The 17,884-nt window shown below is 42.3% G+C and overlaps 1 protein-coding gene across 6 annotated transcripts in view; it reads right to left on the reverse strand.

The window, feature by feature from the left end:
• magi1b (membrane associated guanylate kinase, WW and PDZ domain containing 1b) overlaps positions 1–17,884 on the reverse strand; it is a 61,860-nt gene that overhangs the window by 37,628 nt on the left and 6,348 nt on the right. For all 6 annotated transcript variants that reach the window (XM_037253086.1, XM_037253083.1, XM_037253084.1 and 3 more), the window contains exon 2: positions 2,229–2,345. In XM_037253086.1, coding sequence (XP_037108981.1) covers positions 2,229–2,345 — 117 coding nt within the window. The remainder of the gene's footprint in view (positions 1–2,228; positions 2,346–17,884) is intronic.

Raw genomic sequence — 17,884 nt, forward strand, 5'->3', positions numbered from 1 at the left:
TAAAGTGCTACAGCTGTTTAAAAACAAAGTCTAGTCAAAACATTTTTACAATAGGTCCCCACGAGTCACAACACTCTATTCTGATTAATACTGCGTTTGTGAAATAGGAGTGAGGCAGAAAAAGCTGCACCCATTTTCATTTCAGGGGGCTGCCATTCTAGACTCAAAATGACATCATAGTGCCCAATTACAAACCCTAACCTTTAAAACAGACTTGTTACCTGAAGACTTGAGCACTGCGACACCATTTTCAGTCGATAGCAAAAGGAGGCAAAATGAATCAGAACACTGGTAGGGCCACAACATATTTTGACTTCCCCTTTAAATATCAGTCCAATGCCATGTTTTGTCTAACTGTAGATTGCAAAATATCAGAGCGAGCCCGCCATTGTGCCGAAAATAAACATGGGTCAAAGTGACCTTTCAACAGAGCCTTAGTTAAGGTTCTGCCGCATCAGCAATTCTTTGGTCCGTACTTAGGAGTAGGTCCGATACAATGTACAGCTCCATTTGCTGTAATATATTAACTAGTGTAGTTTTTTTTTTTCGGTATCACACTTCGTACGACTTTTTGTAGGGGAAATGGCACTTCGCGTCAGCGGGTGTAACGCTCAGCAGCAGGCACGCTGCCCGTTTGCTGATGCTCACAAGCCAAGTCCAAGTGTTTACCTCAGCTTTGCTAGCTCACTGAAGCCAACATGCATTGGAGTGTGTGAGAGTGTTGTTGCATCTCTCCATCTGTCTTTCTTTCTTCATCTCCAGTTTACTGCCCCCCCCACCCCCTTCGCACACCCGAACACCACCCAACCCCCATCTCCATCCTTGCCCCCCCCCTCCCTCCTCGCTGTCCTCTTAGCCTATATACGGGCCGCCCAATCGTCTGCGCTGTTAGCGCCACGAATCCTCACTCAGAAAAGCACAAGCAGCACAGTGTCTGCAAACATCCCTCATTTAAGAAGCTCAAGCTGCCTGCATCTTTTCGACCACCCAACGTTTTTTTTTTTTTTTTTTTAATGGTACAACTGCAACTTGATGACGAGATTAAGGAATGCAACTACCCCAAGGGAGAGAGGGGGGACGAGAAGCAATGATGTCATGAGTATGGGTCGGGGTCAGCATTGAGAGCGAGAGGGAGTGGAGGGTCGGCAAAGAGAATGGGTGTGCTGAATGTGCATTTGGGGAGACCACAAGGGATGGTCGCCTTGGATAATGGGGGAGGGTGGGAGACCCGTGGTTTTCATATGATGGAAACAATTGCACTGAAAAACTTCTACTACTAGCGGTTATAACTTCATAGCAATTAAGTTGTCACTATTCTGTAAATATGTTGTATTTTTTAATCTGGGAAAATGTACGTGTTTTCAACTCTTGTCTTTAGTTGTTCGACTGACTTATGTTTTAAGAGAAAGTTAAAGGGTACTACTACTAATGTGCGGCGTGAGATTCTTGGCCCTTTTTTGTCTCCGAATTCAATCAAGTACGTTCCACAGGCAGCATGAGAGCATGTTTTAAGGCCACAGCAGACTTGAATGAAGCTCCCTTGGCCAGGCCCAGCTTCATAACCCGTCCGAGGTCACACACGCCGCCTCAGAACATAGAACACAACGCTTTGTTTTCGGCAAGCTCGTAAACCATCACGCGCTGGAACTTGCCGTCATGACAGTAAAAAAATGGCTCCCGGACACATTTGCTCGGCAAATTACACTCTTAAAAAATAAAGGAAAGATATAATTGTGCAGAAGACTGAGAAAATGCTTTTTTTGTTTTCTGACGCGACAACTCATGGCAACAAAGTAATATGGGCCAGGGAACATCTTTACGCTTTGGTTCGAACCAATGACGGCAAGTTTTTTACGAGAGGGCCGTAGAACACTCAGTGATTAAAATGGCCATTAGAGCAAGACCCCCACCCGCCACCAGCAGTGTCTGCCTGACATATGGCAGAGGAGGTAAGGCAGATAAAGTCTCCTAAACAAGCCAAGAGAAAACAGTGAGTAATTTATGAGGCGGGCTTTGGTATAAACTCATCGCAAAGCCAGCGGATAATGAAATACTTTGTATTACTATGTAATTTAAAACTTTGTAATGAGTTGTGATCAGATTCACTCAGTTATTTCGGTACCGCCAGTCTTCTATTGGCCATATCACAATCTCCCCTTTGAATCAGAGCTAGAAGTCATTGTGGAGAATAAGACGAAAGAAAAGGTGTTGGGTGCTCGCAAACTCACAAGGCACGGCGTGGCGGTAGAGGTTGTCTCGGATAATTTGCTGCAGCTCGTGGTCAGGCGAAGATTTCTGGAAGCGCTGGCTGAGATAGTGTTTCAGGTCCTTGTTCAGCTTATTTCCTGTCATTGTGGACACAAACGAAAACGTAAAGCAAAACTTGCAAATATTTTTGGGGTAAAAGTTTGGGTTTGATTCGGGCTGCTGGATAAAATAAACGGGTTGATTTTGGAATGTACGCTTTCCATTGCCACGTGCAGCTGCTTGCAAAATCACCCTCTGCAGCTTGCCTGTTAGCCAGAACACTCACTGCTAGCATTACGGCTAGCAACTGCAAATCCGTCATCCTACCGATTGACCATCTGGACCCCTGAAATGCATTTAGCCTTCTGAATGTGCACATACAAGCAAGCATATCTCTTTCCAAGTGTCCACATTACAATGACAGAGTGACCATCTACCTTGCTAAACATGTGCCAAAGACACAACAAACAATGACAACCTGCATAATCGATTGGACACACGTTTGTTTCCATGATTCATCGAATTATGATGCAGAACCTTTCATAGATGGCTTCGTAAACCCTTTTCCAAATCAAATTTCTTTGCATTGCTGCTGAGGCCATCCTTGGTTTTCATGGGCAAACAACTCGTCATAAAGTCCCTGGATTCTGTTTCCATGGAAACTGTGTATGTGCTTGTGTGTTTAATAACATGATTGATATTGTAAGCATAGTACAGGGAAGTGTTATGCACTGGTTGGAAGAGTAGCGTGAGGTTTATGCAAGCTAATACAGTTGGATCTCGCATGTACAGTACAAGTTGCGGCTATGATATTTTACAGAACAGCCTCATGTATTATGTACGTTTGACTTCTTACTTTTATTTTGAGACGATCATACCGGTAAGCCATAATCGATTTTATTTCGTACATTGTTTCAATTCCGACCATTCGGAGGCAAGACTGAGCGGCGGAAAAGGTCGACACTCAGCCCCCACGGCCAAAGCGACTCCTGAGAGGAATCCCTGCTCCTGGCGCCGTCCCATCCAGACAAATCTCGCGGTGTTGTAATCCTCACCACAGGTCACAGGAAAGCACTCGGGCCAACAGAGAGTGCGTAACACACACGGACAGCAGCATGCTCTTGGAGACACACACCAGTTACTGGAGAGCGATGGATATTGAACCACCGATAAAATGTGTGGCCCAGAATGAATACGGGGAATCTGTAAGTTGACTAAATGAACATCAGCTTTTTGGACTACAGTGCCTTCTTATTATTTTATGCCTACTGAACCGGTATGTGGAATATCTGTACATATTGTGTTTTATGGCCTAACCTGTCTCTATGACTTTTATGATAGTTAACATGCATCTCATGAACAAAAGGCACGGCTCATGTCCTCCTAAGCCTTTAAAGCAACTAGTCAGTTCGTTCAAATGACTGCCAAATACGTTAAGGCTGTCGTATAAGCCCATTAACTACGACTACAATGACCACGATTACTGCGCGACAGCAACTTTTGCGTACCTTGGTCTGTTTTGGTGCACTTTTTGAAATGTCGGGGAAGATTTATTCCATCATGGCTGCACAATTTTAGGTTTTGAAATCAATGCCGGCTTTATTTCACTTACATTGAATTAGAGAGACCTGGCTAGGAGAACATTAGTGACGCTTCAAAACCAACCCACCCCCAATTCTTTTTGTTGGATGATAATTAAATAAGACATGTCTTTCAAATGCGGCACACCTGTTTTACATTTTCCATAGGCGTCGAGGAGGGGGGCTTCTAATCCATGAGCAAATTTAAGTGAAAGAGGGATAGAAATCGCCACAGAGAACAGAACAGCCAGTCAGGCAAAACACGAGGAGCATTTTTTGACAAAGATGAAATGTGAAAAGTTTTGTACTTCACAAGAATGTCCGAATGCAACTGCCAAGAAGCCCCTGCTCTGCTCCCACACCCACCAAGCCAAGGCCAGACATGGCACCAGTTCTTCATTGTAATTGGTCACACTTAAGCAAACCATCCACTGGAAGTTGACATCTGTATTCATACCATTTGGTGTGTGTGGGGGGGGGGGGGGACTCTTAACTGAAACTCTATCCGTTGATGGTGGGGGTGGTTTGAAACCAGAGTTTGAGTGATTTCTTCAAGTTAGGAAGAGGCAGTTAACGTTTGAAAATAATTCCGTTGAACCACAGGAATCAATAGCTGATTTGCAGTAAATGTTTATTTATTTTGTCAGTTTTAAGAAAACAAGTTTCAATGGCTATTGGATTTCTGCCCTTCCTGTCCAATCCCTCTCGAATTTGAGTTTGGTTTAACCATGAATTATGCCAAGCTACATCAAGACGAATCAATCTCCTAAGTGAAGACTTCGTCCTTGGCCGCAGTTAATCAGATAATCGTGGCTAATCACCACTTAATTGATTCAACCAGTGGTGACTATGTACTGCACGGTTAACATTCTGCATCATTCTGATCGGGGGCTTAACCATATGTTCTCCTTGTTGGAGAACAGGTGGAGAGAACTCGTGTGACTCTTAACAGTGGAAAATCTTGGGCCATAGCCACACAAACTTGTATTTTATTAATACTTGTAATGGATTACAGATGCAGAAAGTATGATGTGCAAAATCACAAAGACCCACCCTGGATTCTGAGGGAGAGGGCACATGGCTGTACACTTCGATTCCTTACACTAGGCACAAGCAGTTCCGCAAACATGCCCATATCTGATCTTAACACCTCTATACAAGTCCCTCCAATGTGTGTCTTATATTACAGAGATGGCTGGGCTCTGTATCCATGGCAACAGCTGCCAGATGAGCAAAAACACTGGCGTATTTATCAGCAGTCCATCATAGTCTGCTGCCTCCTTCTGGACTAACAAGGTATTACAAAAACAAAAGACAAAGAAGGCACATGACTGAAGTGATTTTTCGGTGAGATGATGTCATCATTGTGAACACACCTTGATCAGTAAAAAACGAATCCAGGACAGTGCCAAAATTGTAAGGAAGCATCCATTACACTCTGTCACTTCATCAAAACCGGTTGCCTTGATGATCCCCTTGAGCTTGTGGAAGCGGGGGGCATCACACTAAGCCAGGTCAGATGAGTAGGGAGGGTGCTTCAGCATATCTATGTCTCGTGTGAGCCCAGTCCTGGATTATCTGACACACCCAGTGACAGTATGCCACCAAAATGGCTGTCAAATTTGGCCAATCATCAGTGTACCTCAGAGAATCAATCAACAATCATCTAATTTTCAATATTCTTCCGATGATTACCACCAAGAGATTCATGTCAGACATAACCATATATAACTTCTGGAGAAATTGAGAAAAGCCAAAGGGAGCCACAATGATATTTTACACTTAGCGCCCAAAGATCTCCACAGAGCACTAAAAGCCAGAGCGAAGCATGATTAACCTCCTTGATGCAAACTTACCGTCAGCACCGGCTAATGATGTGATTGTCGGGCTGATGTATAAGCTAGTTGGAAAGAAGTACTTAAAAGGTTAATTATGGCTCCATCGGGGGCTCTCCCTATTGACAGACAGTATTTCAACGCCAACATATTAGTCTCACGTGACAAGCCATCTGATTGACTGCAAGACTTAATGCAGGCATGCAGCTAATAACCTAGTTCAGCACTTTTACACAGAGAAAGACGTCATAACCAGTGAATACTAATCAATACCAAACTAGTCACAAATCTGAAAAACAAATGATGTGGAGGGATTGTTAATGGTTTGGCACTACAAATAAAATGTTTTTGTTGGCAGGCAAACAGTGCTAATAAATGGCTGGGCATGTATAAAATAAATACACGGGAGAAAATAAGTGTCATGATATCAGGCCGGCAACCAGTCCACGCCACGCTCTGCTCCTACCCAAAGTGGGCTGGCTTGACCTTTGTGAGGATAAGCGGGGATGCAAGCGGTGCAAGTGATTCATAAACACTGCCACCAGGGGGTGCATGTTGCTCAGGATGTGCGGGACGGTGGACATTGTGGCCCTGCTTGACCTATTGTTGACCTGTCAGGCTGCATACTATTTATTGGTTATACAGTAGGTTATAATAGGCATGCGAGATGTAATCGACCTCCTAGAAATTTCCATTTTCTTTCAAAATATATACTATATTTTTTGGACTCAACATGGTATGTATACAAGTATACGCCAAAGTAAACACATCAGGAGGGTAATTAAAATCAATCCTTTGAAAATTGCCAATTTGTATGAAGGGGATTTTATTTTCCTAACAAAAGTCCTATTTTACAGTTTCACATATTCCCCTCGAAATAGAGCTGCAAATGAAACTGGCTCCACTTAGTAGCCAGGAGAAATTAAGAATGGGGGGGTGTTACCTAATATCTTCAGTATATATCTTTATTTATTCCCAACCTAATTTTCTTATCCCATACGTTGTAAATTATTTGATGAACTACCATAAGCAGAAAAAGTTAAAACTAATTTATAACACAGAAATAAGTTTTGGCCCTGCAGGTACAGTCTCATTAATATTTGTAGCTGCAAACTACTAGCATGGCTTTGAGTCTGCGGGGAAATTAACTCTGATGTTTATTATGCGCTCCCACAGTTTAAAATGTCACCCCAGTTCTATTTTTTTCCTCCAATTTAAAATGCAGCCTAATCGCACTACTTGAGTCCAAGCTTCTCTTGCCTCTTCTCCGTTTATGTAATCCCCCTGCTAACGACCCCCCAAACAATTTATTTTCCCTCAGCAGCACCCTTTGAACCACCTCTTGTCATCATTCTGCACATATCCACCTCCCTCATGCCATCAAAGGGCACAACAGCCCCGGTTTTCAATCGTCCATCACCCCGTCACACTGCTGACTCAAGACTGGCTCAAGCTGTTGTGTGAACACACAAACACTCTCACACCCCGAGCTTTGTCCCCGCGCATGAGTACATTTGGCACTTGCATACAAAAGGGACTCAACTCTCCACATCTGCTCGCTGATCTAATTTTAGAAAGAGGATGAGAGCGCAAACGTATACTCACATGATCAAGCAGAAATGGGGATTAAAGGGAAGAAGGTTTGTGACAAAGGTGCAGCGTTTCCTCATGCACCCCTCACATGTGCCATTAACTTCATATAATATTTGCATTACATTAACACTTCTGTCTTTCATCTGAAAAGAAAAAAAAAATGGCCGCCATTAATTTGCACACATCAAGCTGTGGGTTATTACAGTGTTGTGGGCTAATGTGGGAGCAGTCACTGCTGATTACATCCACAGTCCTTTCTGGGTCAGCATCAGGCAACACTCATCCCTTCACAGCCGACTCCAGGCCAGACATGGCCACATACACACAATTAGGTTGCTATAGCAACAGAAGTTGATATGGACTGATGGTTTTAATCAAAATATATGCAAACTCAAGCCTTCACTGTTTATGATATGAAATTGTAAAGTAGATATAAAGTTACAGTCCCTCCAGTGGATTTAAAGTGTCATGACATGCTTGTCATTGGCTTCATTTGATGCCATGTGCGCTTAGTCAGAGGCTCATCAGCATAGAACACACGAGAAGATTGATACTTTTATATAAAAAAAAAAAAAACTCTTGGCGTTGACCCAGGTTAATGCCTCCAGTCTACTGATGAGCTTTAATCCCTTAAAGAGGCCTCCCCTCCACTCCATGGTGACGACAGAGTGACGCAGAGACACACCCACTTCTCTGTCATTGAAAATTTGCTCACCATCTTGTTGGAGTATCATCTCTGAATAAGACAGAAATTGTCAAGCATCAGTAGCACCCAGAATTCGGACCGCATTAGTTATGAAGACCTTTTTTGTATTCTTCGTTTTGACTGTAAACATTAAAAATGCAGAAAAGTATGATTTTTTCCCTGCCAACCAGAAAAGGAAAAAAGAACTTTTCAGAAGCACTTGTCACTTTTGATTCCAAAACTTTTTTGACATTAATCTTAAAAACCAAATTATTGTTCATTCAAACACACAGAATAAAAAAAGGCTTTACACAAGACAATTGAACCGCTGCTTCTTCATCCAGTCACATCCATTTATGTCCTTTTTCGAGTTTGCGTGGTAGCTTCACTTGGCGACGGCATTTTAGTCAGAAGCGAATCTCGTGTTCCTTGTCATGCTCCCAACTTGAGTCACTTTATCACAAACCGCAGCACTTCCAATTGTAAGCCAGCTCGACACAACCACATTTTGGGGGAGCCTGACAAAATAGTAACATTTTGACTTCTGTTTCAAAAAGAGCCTGTTCATTTTACTCACATGCTAGTCAACACAAATATGACTGTGTTCAACTACACCCAAGAATAAAAAAGAATAAAAAAAAGAGCAAGTAAGGTTGAGAGGCTTGGGCTGATGCCAGCTCACTGCAGATGTGCCCCTACTGCTGTACCTGAGGGGAAATGAGCTTAGTGGACAGAAACTACACACATGAAAAAATGACCCAAAGCCAAGTTTTCCATCATCCACCTTGTCATGGGGTAAACATGTGATCCCCGTTTCCTCTAGAGGGTTTGTAACCTGACGCCAATAGTTACGTCAGCTACATATGGTAAGAAAGTCCAATCTGACTAACTTAGCTTTCAACGAAGCTTTCATTGCAAGAATACAGTGAACCCCCCATTGTCACAGTGGATACATTCCACCCCCACCTGCAATAGTTTATATCCCCTCTCGTGAGCTTTAAACACATTCAAACTTTGTAAAGTATTCCTTAGTGCCTGTTTCCCTGACACCTGAAAGTGAAATTGGATAATTCCTTGCAGAGTTTGTCAAAATCCGCTACTTGCTGAGTGCCAAATGTGTGATGTCAAGTTTAAAGTTGTATTGACAAAAGATCCAACAAAGAAAGAATCTAAATAAATGGAATACCAAAGAAAGACAGAAGCTCAGTAGCCAAATTGGGATCAATACAGCTGAAATGCTGACTGGATGTAATCACATATATTGATTCAAACTGCTTGGATCTTCTTCAGATCTAGTAAAAGTCGAATGAAAAAAGCAGATTTAGCACAAAAAAAAAAGTCAAGACGCACAAAACTTGACAGGGCAAGCAACACTTATAAAAGGTACACTAATGTAATTTCATGACATGAGATTTATCACACTACAAAAGTGTCAGAAAGCTTCACAGATGAAAATGTGGGTCACGGTGGAGACAGAGTTGTTTTAATTCTCTAGTGAGGGCTTATGGTGTTAATGTTAGCAGTCGAGCAAAGTCCTGGGACCAGTCAGAAGCCACAGCATTAACTTCAGCAACATCCAACCCAAAGAGCCAAAGAGCCAAAGAGCGAGGTTGCTGTGGCTTACAGGGGTGTTTACCTTGGAAGCTGCAGAGAGGTGGAACAAAGCCATACTCGACTTCTAAAAGAGGAAGACAAACATCAGGCCTGGAGAACACTGACGCCACATGAAAGGCCTTCATGCAAACATGTAACCACACTTGGAGGTTCTACTGTACTGTCTGGGAGAAATGACAAAGGATGAGGAAATGTGAGAGGCAAAATGCAGCCAGACCCAATATATAAAATATTAGTGTTGAAATAAACAAGGCTGTATTAAAACATGTTTCTGTGTCAATTTATATGCAAATGACTTTCAATCACTTAAGTGCAGTGAGCTGTGCCTAACTCCTCAGGATTTTTTTTTTAATATATATATTTTTAAAGGAGAGGGTGAGGATCACGTCTGGTATGTCTACTAAAGTTGTTCCAGCCTTTTATGTCTTGTGTGTCCCTGAAACTTTTTTGTCATTCCCCGAGTACCACTGACTCGTACTTTCTCCAAATATCAAAGGTGACAACTGACTAAACATTTAATTCTCAAGGCATTGTCTTCTTTTTAACTCAAACATGAAAATTAATCGTTTGTTGTCTTGAAAATCAATATTTGTCGCAAAAAAAGAGCTCATTTGAAAAAGTGCCCCTTGAGCAGTCATATCAGTTTTAAATATTAAAAAAAAAAAAAAAAACACTTCACAAGAATAATATTCCGACTCACTTCGGGCTGTCATAATTGAATCTTTTCTGAATCAATTACCCCGGCTGTGCCGCGGGTTATTTACTCCGCGGGGGAAACAAGTTGTAGTGCACAAATATCGTTTTATTGACATGCTTCTGAAATGCTTAAGAATATCTACTTATGATGGAAATAAGTGATTAAAAATAGTCTGCGGAATGTGTTCGCATACCCGTAATCTTATTTTCCTTTACAGTCTTTGTATGATCACCATTCAATTCGGTCAATGAGAAAACATCTCAAATAGACTTACACATTCTGTCTCATGGGTCAAAAGAATGACAAATATTCTGGGAAGAATAGCAGCATTGTTAGAACAGTACCTCATGCAGAGAAGCACATTTATTTATGACCACAAAAAAGCTGCCCCCTCCCTTAATTTTTTACTGAACAATACAGAATCACAAGCATGGACACTGCCCTAAGCTGAAATTAAAGTCAGCACGAGTTGAAGAATGCAGGGAATTCCAATTGGGAAAATGTAGAAATCCAAACACTACAAGAGTGAGTAAACCTTTTGATTCAGGGTTGGAAATAACACAAAAAGGTTGCCTCCCTTTGCAGCGCTCATTTGTGCATGCGTGCATGATCAAGCGTGCATTCCAGTCGACTGAGGACAGAAGCACTCAAAGGTAAGTTGATGCGGAATGGCGTAAAAGAGTCGGAGTCGTGCACGCTTAGACCACATTACAACAATTAGTGAGCTGCACCCCCCCCCCCCCCCCTCCCGAGCTCCCACAACACCCCCAACCTAGCCTGCAGCAAGCACAAGGCTGCTGAAACTAGAATTTGGTCTCCAAACAGCCTCCCTGACCAGCACACTTTTAGCTAATGTCCATTTCTAAACGTTGCATACTACATGCGGTTATAAACGGAAGCGTCGATGATGGATGAGCTTTTCCGCATTACATATACGTATGGACGGAATAAGGACAAGAATGTAGCCAATCTTGTGCCAAACAAAACATCTTATTGTGCACCACAGCTGAGAAAACACATTGGAATTAGCTTCAAAGTCAGCCTCAAGGCACCTTCCTTATCCCTCTGCAGCATTCTGTCTCCAATTGGCGCAGCATTTTATTTTATTTTTATTTTTTTTGCTCTGTCCACTGTTCCAAGAGGACAAACTGCAAAGGGTCAACATCATCTCAAACTGCAGATGGCCACGAGCGTCAGACGATGCTTGAGGAACAATGAGTCTGGCTCCATCTAAATCTTAAAAAAAAAATGAGCACATAATTGAGTAAATCTTAACAGAACAGGAAACTATATGTGCTGCACAGCCATCTGCATTTTAAATAAACTAATTACCCTTTTGCTGCCGATTTGAACAGGCAGCGTTTGTGTTGCAAATAACGATGGCGGACAGTTTGGAAAAATACACTCTGGCAACTGACCAATCATACACGCTCGCCTTCGGACAACATAAAAGTCCACTACGACACAATTCAGCATGCATCTGCATCACTTCTCCATCATTCTGGGCCAAAAACTAAACTCGCAGGGCTCCACTTCAGGATGCACGACTCGGGCAAACAATCATCCCTGTGCCCTCCTAATGAAGTTAATCATTTGTTAAACACGCCTACTAGCCAACGATGTTTAGCCTCTGCTCCCTCTGATCAATAGTTCCGTTTTTAACTCTTCTAATCATGTTTAAGGGCAGAACAGGGGACGGTTCTGGCAGATTTATTTACAGTGACTCTGCCCCACTAACTTTACTTTAATGAGCAGTTTTGACTGTACGCACACATACAGTATGCTATCAAGTTGAAAAGCCTCCACATACACTAATAAAACGAGGACAGCCAGAAATTGATTGGTGTAGCTGTAGCGTGACATGTTTTCCTATAGATTCTCCTCTCACCGTGTATACGAGCTTGTCGACAGCATTTAGTGGCCGGTGACTGAAGCGTCCCCCGTGTGATCAATCAAGCGTATTCCAGCATTGTTCCACGTTCGCAGAGATATAATGAAACAAATAAGACCAATTAGATTTGATATTCTTCAACCTACTAAAGCTCGAGTAAAGAATAGTCATGGAAATGATTTTACACAGTGATGAACCATAATTTAGTTACATCATTGCTCATCTGCAATAAATAAATAGAAATAGATAAACAAATAGATATTCAAATAAATAAATAACAAATAAATAAATAAAAATGATAAACACTCCACAAAATAAAATAAAAAAATGCCTCTTAGGTCATGCTTGCAAAATTGGAACTATTCCAGTTTTCATGTTCCCACGTGCAGTGAACTTTCCTGCATGGCTGACCAAGCCCTCATGAAATGACCACAACGTGACCACAATCAGTCTTCACTCACTATATTACATCACTTCACTTTTGAAGTGACCACGTCTCGAAAAAGCAAAGCAGAGGGATTAGTGGCTGTCTCATGTTGCACCACCACCTCCGGCTTTTTAACATGTAACCTATACGTGACCTCGACTCTCCTGAAAGCATTGCTGGAATAATAAACAAATAATGAGGCAGGCGCCACAAGAAAAAACACGATGACAGAAATCAAACATGTAACTTGTTATCACTAAACTCATAATACGTTTCTCTGTATCATTAAATTTGGTAGGGTTCAAATAAATTCAAGTAAGGCAGGATGTATCATAAGGAACATTTGTCCTTCCACTGTACCTAAAGCAAACTTTTGAAGCGCTGATCATTCACAGATGGTAAACACAGCTAATGAAAGTTTTTATTTACCTCAGCTTAAGCCCGGGGAAAATGTCAAAAGGATGACCTCACCCTCGGTCAGCATAAAAAAATTTTTTAAAAAAAGGATTCTTTGTCTCTCATTAGTGTGGGAATTTAGAAAGAGATCAGATGACCTTCCTGCATCCTCAGCCAAGCAGCGAGTGAATACGTGCAGGTGGTGTAAAGAAAAAAAAAAATTGACGCATAAACAGTCCTTTTAACATGAAGGGCAGTTTAGGTATGAAAACATCGCTCGAGTTTAAAAGACTCAAGACAATCATGTCAGTTGCAATCTGACTAGCCATGGGTGGAGTTTTGTTGTGATTTTGAATTTTAAAAAAAAGTTCTCTCAGGATATGTTTCTTGTTAAGTAATGTCAAGGGGTTGAGAACATAGCATTCTTTTGAAAATATAAGTGGTGGTCTGGGAACAGAGCACATCTGTTGTTTGTGCAGATACCCCCCCCTAAAAAAAATAATGTTCATAAGAGTTGAATAGACAAAGGCCTTGAAAGCAGCCTAAATGCCTGAAAACTTGATATGATGGAAGATCAAAGTCTGTGCGGGCGGAGAATTCAGCGCATGCATGTGCAATTGTCCACTGAAACCCAAGCTGGCCTGTATAGCGTGAAGACAGAAACAAGCTGCATGTGACATCAGAGCACTCTAGAAAAACAGGTCTCACAACATACAGTATCAAGTCATCATGTGTGTCCTTTGAACACGTGTTTTTAGATGGCGTGTTTCAACTTCACCTTTGCTAAATTGACTCTGCAAGACCAAAATGTTTCATTCCGACTGAGGGAGGATTTTGGATTTTACGATTTCCACGAGACACATACTACTGCATTTTCCTTATTTAATGATCCCCACACTTAATATCTATTTTTAGACTATATTTAATGGTGTATAGCAGCAGTATAGCTTTAGAGCTGTGTTTTTTTGTGCAGTCGATGATATGCATACATTACTCGTGCACGGTTATCACATCTGGTTCTTTACGCTGCAGTCACATTGTCAGATATGCTATATGCAATTTTCATCAACATACCATATGCCACGTTTTCTTTTTTCTCTGAACGCTGCCGTGACGAAGAAAATGAATATACGTCACTATTTTGTCACATGGACCATGCCGTATAAATACAACTTTTGTGTTCTTTTCATACCTTGGGCAAGTGATGATTCTCTGTTGAATCAATGAACAGACTAAAGTGTGCCCATCATTCCACCACTAGAACCCCACCACTGTGGATGTAACCACAAAAAAATGCATAGCATGTTTCACATAAACAAAGCTGTACTTATAGTAAAAAAATATATATACCGTATTTTCCGCGCTATAAGGCGCACCTAAAAACCTCCAGTTTTCTCAAAAGCTGACAGTATGCCTTATAATCAGGTGCGCCTTATATATGGACCAATATTGAGCCACTACAGCAGGCGTGTCCAGTCCCAAATACGGTATATATAATATTTTCATGTTTGCGTTTCCAGTTCAAAATGCTCTCGCAGACGTAGTCCCTTAAATGGCAGCTCGGTCCTTTTTTTAAAATCGAGTATCCCCCGAGGGAAATAAATACAGTACTGTCTTCTGAAGAAATACTACACAGTACACAGGTGCATTCAATCGTCAACTAAATCTTGTTTTGAAATGCCAAGTCAAATTTATTGATGGGGAGTCCTCGTTTTACAAATCTATCCGCAGGGGGGGTGATAAATGTGACGCTATTAGCTTACTAAAAGCAATCAATCAAAACCAGTGAAGACACAGCAGGGGGGAGAATAAAGTATCAGACAGACATGAGCGATGAAGAGAGTAGAGGGATGACCCCCCCACACACACACACACACTCGCACCATCCCGGATCAAACTAGTGAATTGTTGCAAAGAAGAACGTGAGGGCGAGAGGTGGAGGACCCAGGTGGCCTGAAATGGGACAAACACACACAGTTACCATCTGCTGGCTGCAGTGGTCCGCTGTGCTGTCCTCAAACAACCTTCCTCTCTAATTAAGCTGTGAGAGGAGACCTCGTGGTGAAGCCATGCTGTTAACAAGGCAGGGTAGATAGAATACCCCTAATTAAAAAGTCATACACAATATGAGTTGTAGGATTGATTCCTTCTCATAAAATGCGCAAAATAAAATTTCGCTAGCCTGAATAAAAATTTAAAGAACAGCTCAATCTTCTCCCCCACTGTCACCCTTGTTTGACCTTTCCACAATTAAGCTTTGCCTGATGTGTGAGGGGAAAAGAAAGTGACGGGGTCCACAAGAAAAATGTCAACGTGGCCACTGTTTGGTTTGGGAACACAAAGAAATCTGAACATCCATGGCAGGGAGGCGGGGCTTTGAGGTGACACTGACCCAAGATGAAGGCCAAAAGGAGTATGTTCCTTCACTTTACTGCTGGAATTAACAGTTTTGAAGCTAACATTCTTTCAGAGCTACTTTGCCCTCATTAGATAACAGCCACGAGTGAACATGGGATGATCGGTCAGGGATGAAAGATCCAACTGTGGGAGTCACGGATAAAAAGAGGTGGAGGAGCACAACGTGACAGGGAGTGATTTCAGTTTGAATGGTGGAATGAGTCTCGGGGGAGGAGGGCGGTTTTGGTTTGAGAGGTGGGGAAAGCCCGATCACAGTTGATTTGTTTCGAACGTGCGGCCCAACTCCGGCTACAAACGTTTGCCATCTCATCTTGTACGCTCGGCTCTATTTCACCTCATTGTCAGTCCCATGGCAATCGTGTGTATGTATTGTGCAGCAAGACACTTTAGGGTCAAATGTGGGGTGCGCCCCCTAGGGGGCACACAGCTATTGCAGGAGGCCATAACTCACCACATGTACAGCACACACACCAGGCCAGCCAACGGTTGGGGTAAAGATTAACTAAATTGAACAAAGCTTTCTTTGACAATGGTGAGCAAAGATATGACATCATTTCTTTGGATCCCTCTTGAATTATTCAACTATTTTATTTGAAACTAAAAGTACTACTTAGAGCATTTGGTGTGTTTTGTAGTCAAAACATTGGTGGTATCGCGAGCAGTCGAAGAATGTTACCCTCACTGTTGTGTCTTTGCGCTTATTGGAAACATTTGTTACATTGACGCCTTCCTGAATTCTACAAAGTCTCCATTTATCAGTCACTCTCACATCAAAGTGACACCCCACTCTAAGCAGATGTGGACAACAAGTCTGTTGTACCTCTCCGTCTGTGCAAAGGAATGTGGTCTGTCCATACTCACACAACTAAACAAAGTTATCTGGCTGCAACATCACGGGACTGAGGGCTTCTGCTTTGGCCACCAATGTTTATCTACTGATTCCCAACGTCATGCACATGGGAGTGTGCACGCATCCCGGAAGATTTTATTTCGTTATCGGCCAAGCCCTTGGAGATGACCGGCGCCTGTGGATTTAAGGCCTTGTTGTCATGGAAACTAAAATGTCACCTGACACCAGTGTTTGCACACACTTGATCCTATTGCCACATGTATATGTCAAGTTTTAGAACCAGGGTAGGGGACATATCTACTACATGTGTGGAGTCTAATCTCCAGATCAGGGATTGCCATGATAATATAAATCATGTTGTGGAGCACCGAAGATTTTTTGTTGTTGTTGTTGGGTGGCGGCAGTTTCCTACTACATTGCTTGTAGCTTCCGCTTCTGCAGCGCAGTCGCTGACAGGTGCAGCACAAGTATGCTGCAGTTTCATCCTAACCTGCCAGACTGGCTTTTCCACATGGGGAAATATAGACTTTACCAAACGGACAAGACAATTGAAGACTTGGCTACTCAGCAATAGTAACAAAGAAACAAGTTGAATACATCTTAATGTTATTCACTGTAGATTAGCTTGCAAAAAAATGTAATAGAGGCTACAACCTTTTTTTTTTTTTATACATATAGTAGAAATGTGCAAACAAAGAGCCAAATTGACAATTTACCTCAAAATTTACTTGGTCCAGTGTTGGGTAAACAACACTTGAATGATAACTGTCTCTAACACAACAACCCAAATTGGTTGACTAGGATTCCAACAATGTCTTCCAAAGGGACATCCAAGTGGGTCACTGACTTCACTCCTGTGAAGGCAAAGTGGGGTCAATCCTCACCCCTCTGTGACAGTGTGAATTTGTGTGTGAATGCATGTCTGCAATCCTCCTTTGCTGCCTCACAACAACAGTTGAGTACAGTCTAAGCTACAACTCATCTTTGACAGAAAATGTAGCGTTTTGGGACACCGTGATGCCAGAAGTGATTTGAAGTTGTGAAAACGAGAGGCATTTTGTTAGTGCCACTGAATCACTCACTCCTTGTATAATTAACCAAACACAAACAGCTCAAGAATGACGGCTGTGATGTAAAGAGTCACGATTTCGTAAGACATCACATGATGTTGATCTTGAAACACACCCGCCGGATAAATCCAAATGTGTTCAAAAGCACCATGTCCCAACTGTATGAAAAACCTCCGCCCTACCATGCAGGAAATACCAGGAGTACCTCAGTGTAGAAAGGCAACACAATGGTTTGAGGAAGCAAAGCAGGAATTAGGGGCGGGGGATTAAAAAAAAAAGAAAAATGCCCTTAGGAGAAGAAAAAAAAAAAGCACGAGAGGCTCGGTAAAACGACAATGCTTGACACGACTCGTCTTATCACCTCTACACTTGTTTTCCAGCTGTTGTCTCTGATACCATTGTTCGAGGCGGGGTGGGAGGGGGGGGGGGGGGGTCAACACAATTCAACACCCAATAAACCTATCCTCCCCCAAAATCCACTTTTCTCCACTTGTGAGGAAACACCGGCAGACAGTCCTGTCCTGCGCTGGTTAATCCCCAGAGCGGCTGTGACAGAGAGTAGGACTACCACACGCACGGTG

This window comes from Syngnathus acus, chromosome 5 (genome assembly GCF_901709675.1).
Source record: "Syngnathus acus chromosome 5, fSynAcu1.2, whole genome shotgun sequence".
Lineage (NCBI taxonomy): Eukaryota > Metazoa > Chordata > Actinopteri > Syngnathiformes > Syngnathidae > Syngnathus > Syngnathus acus.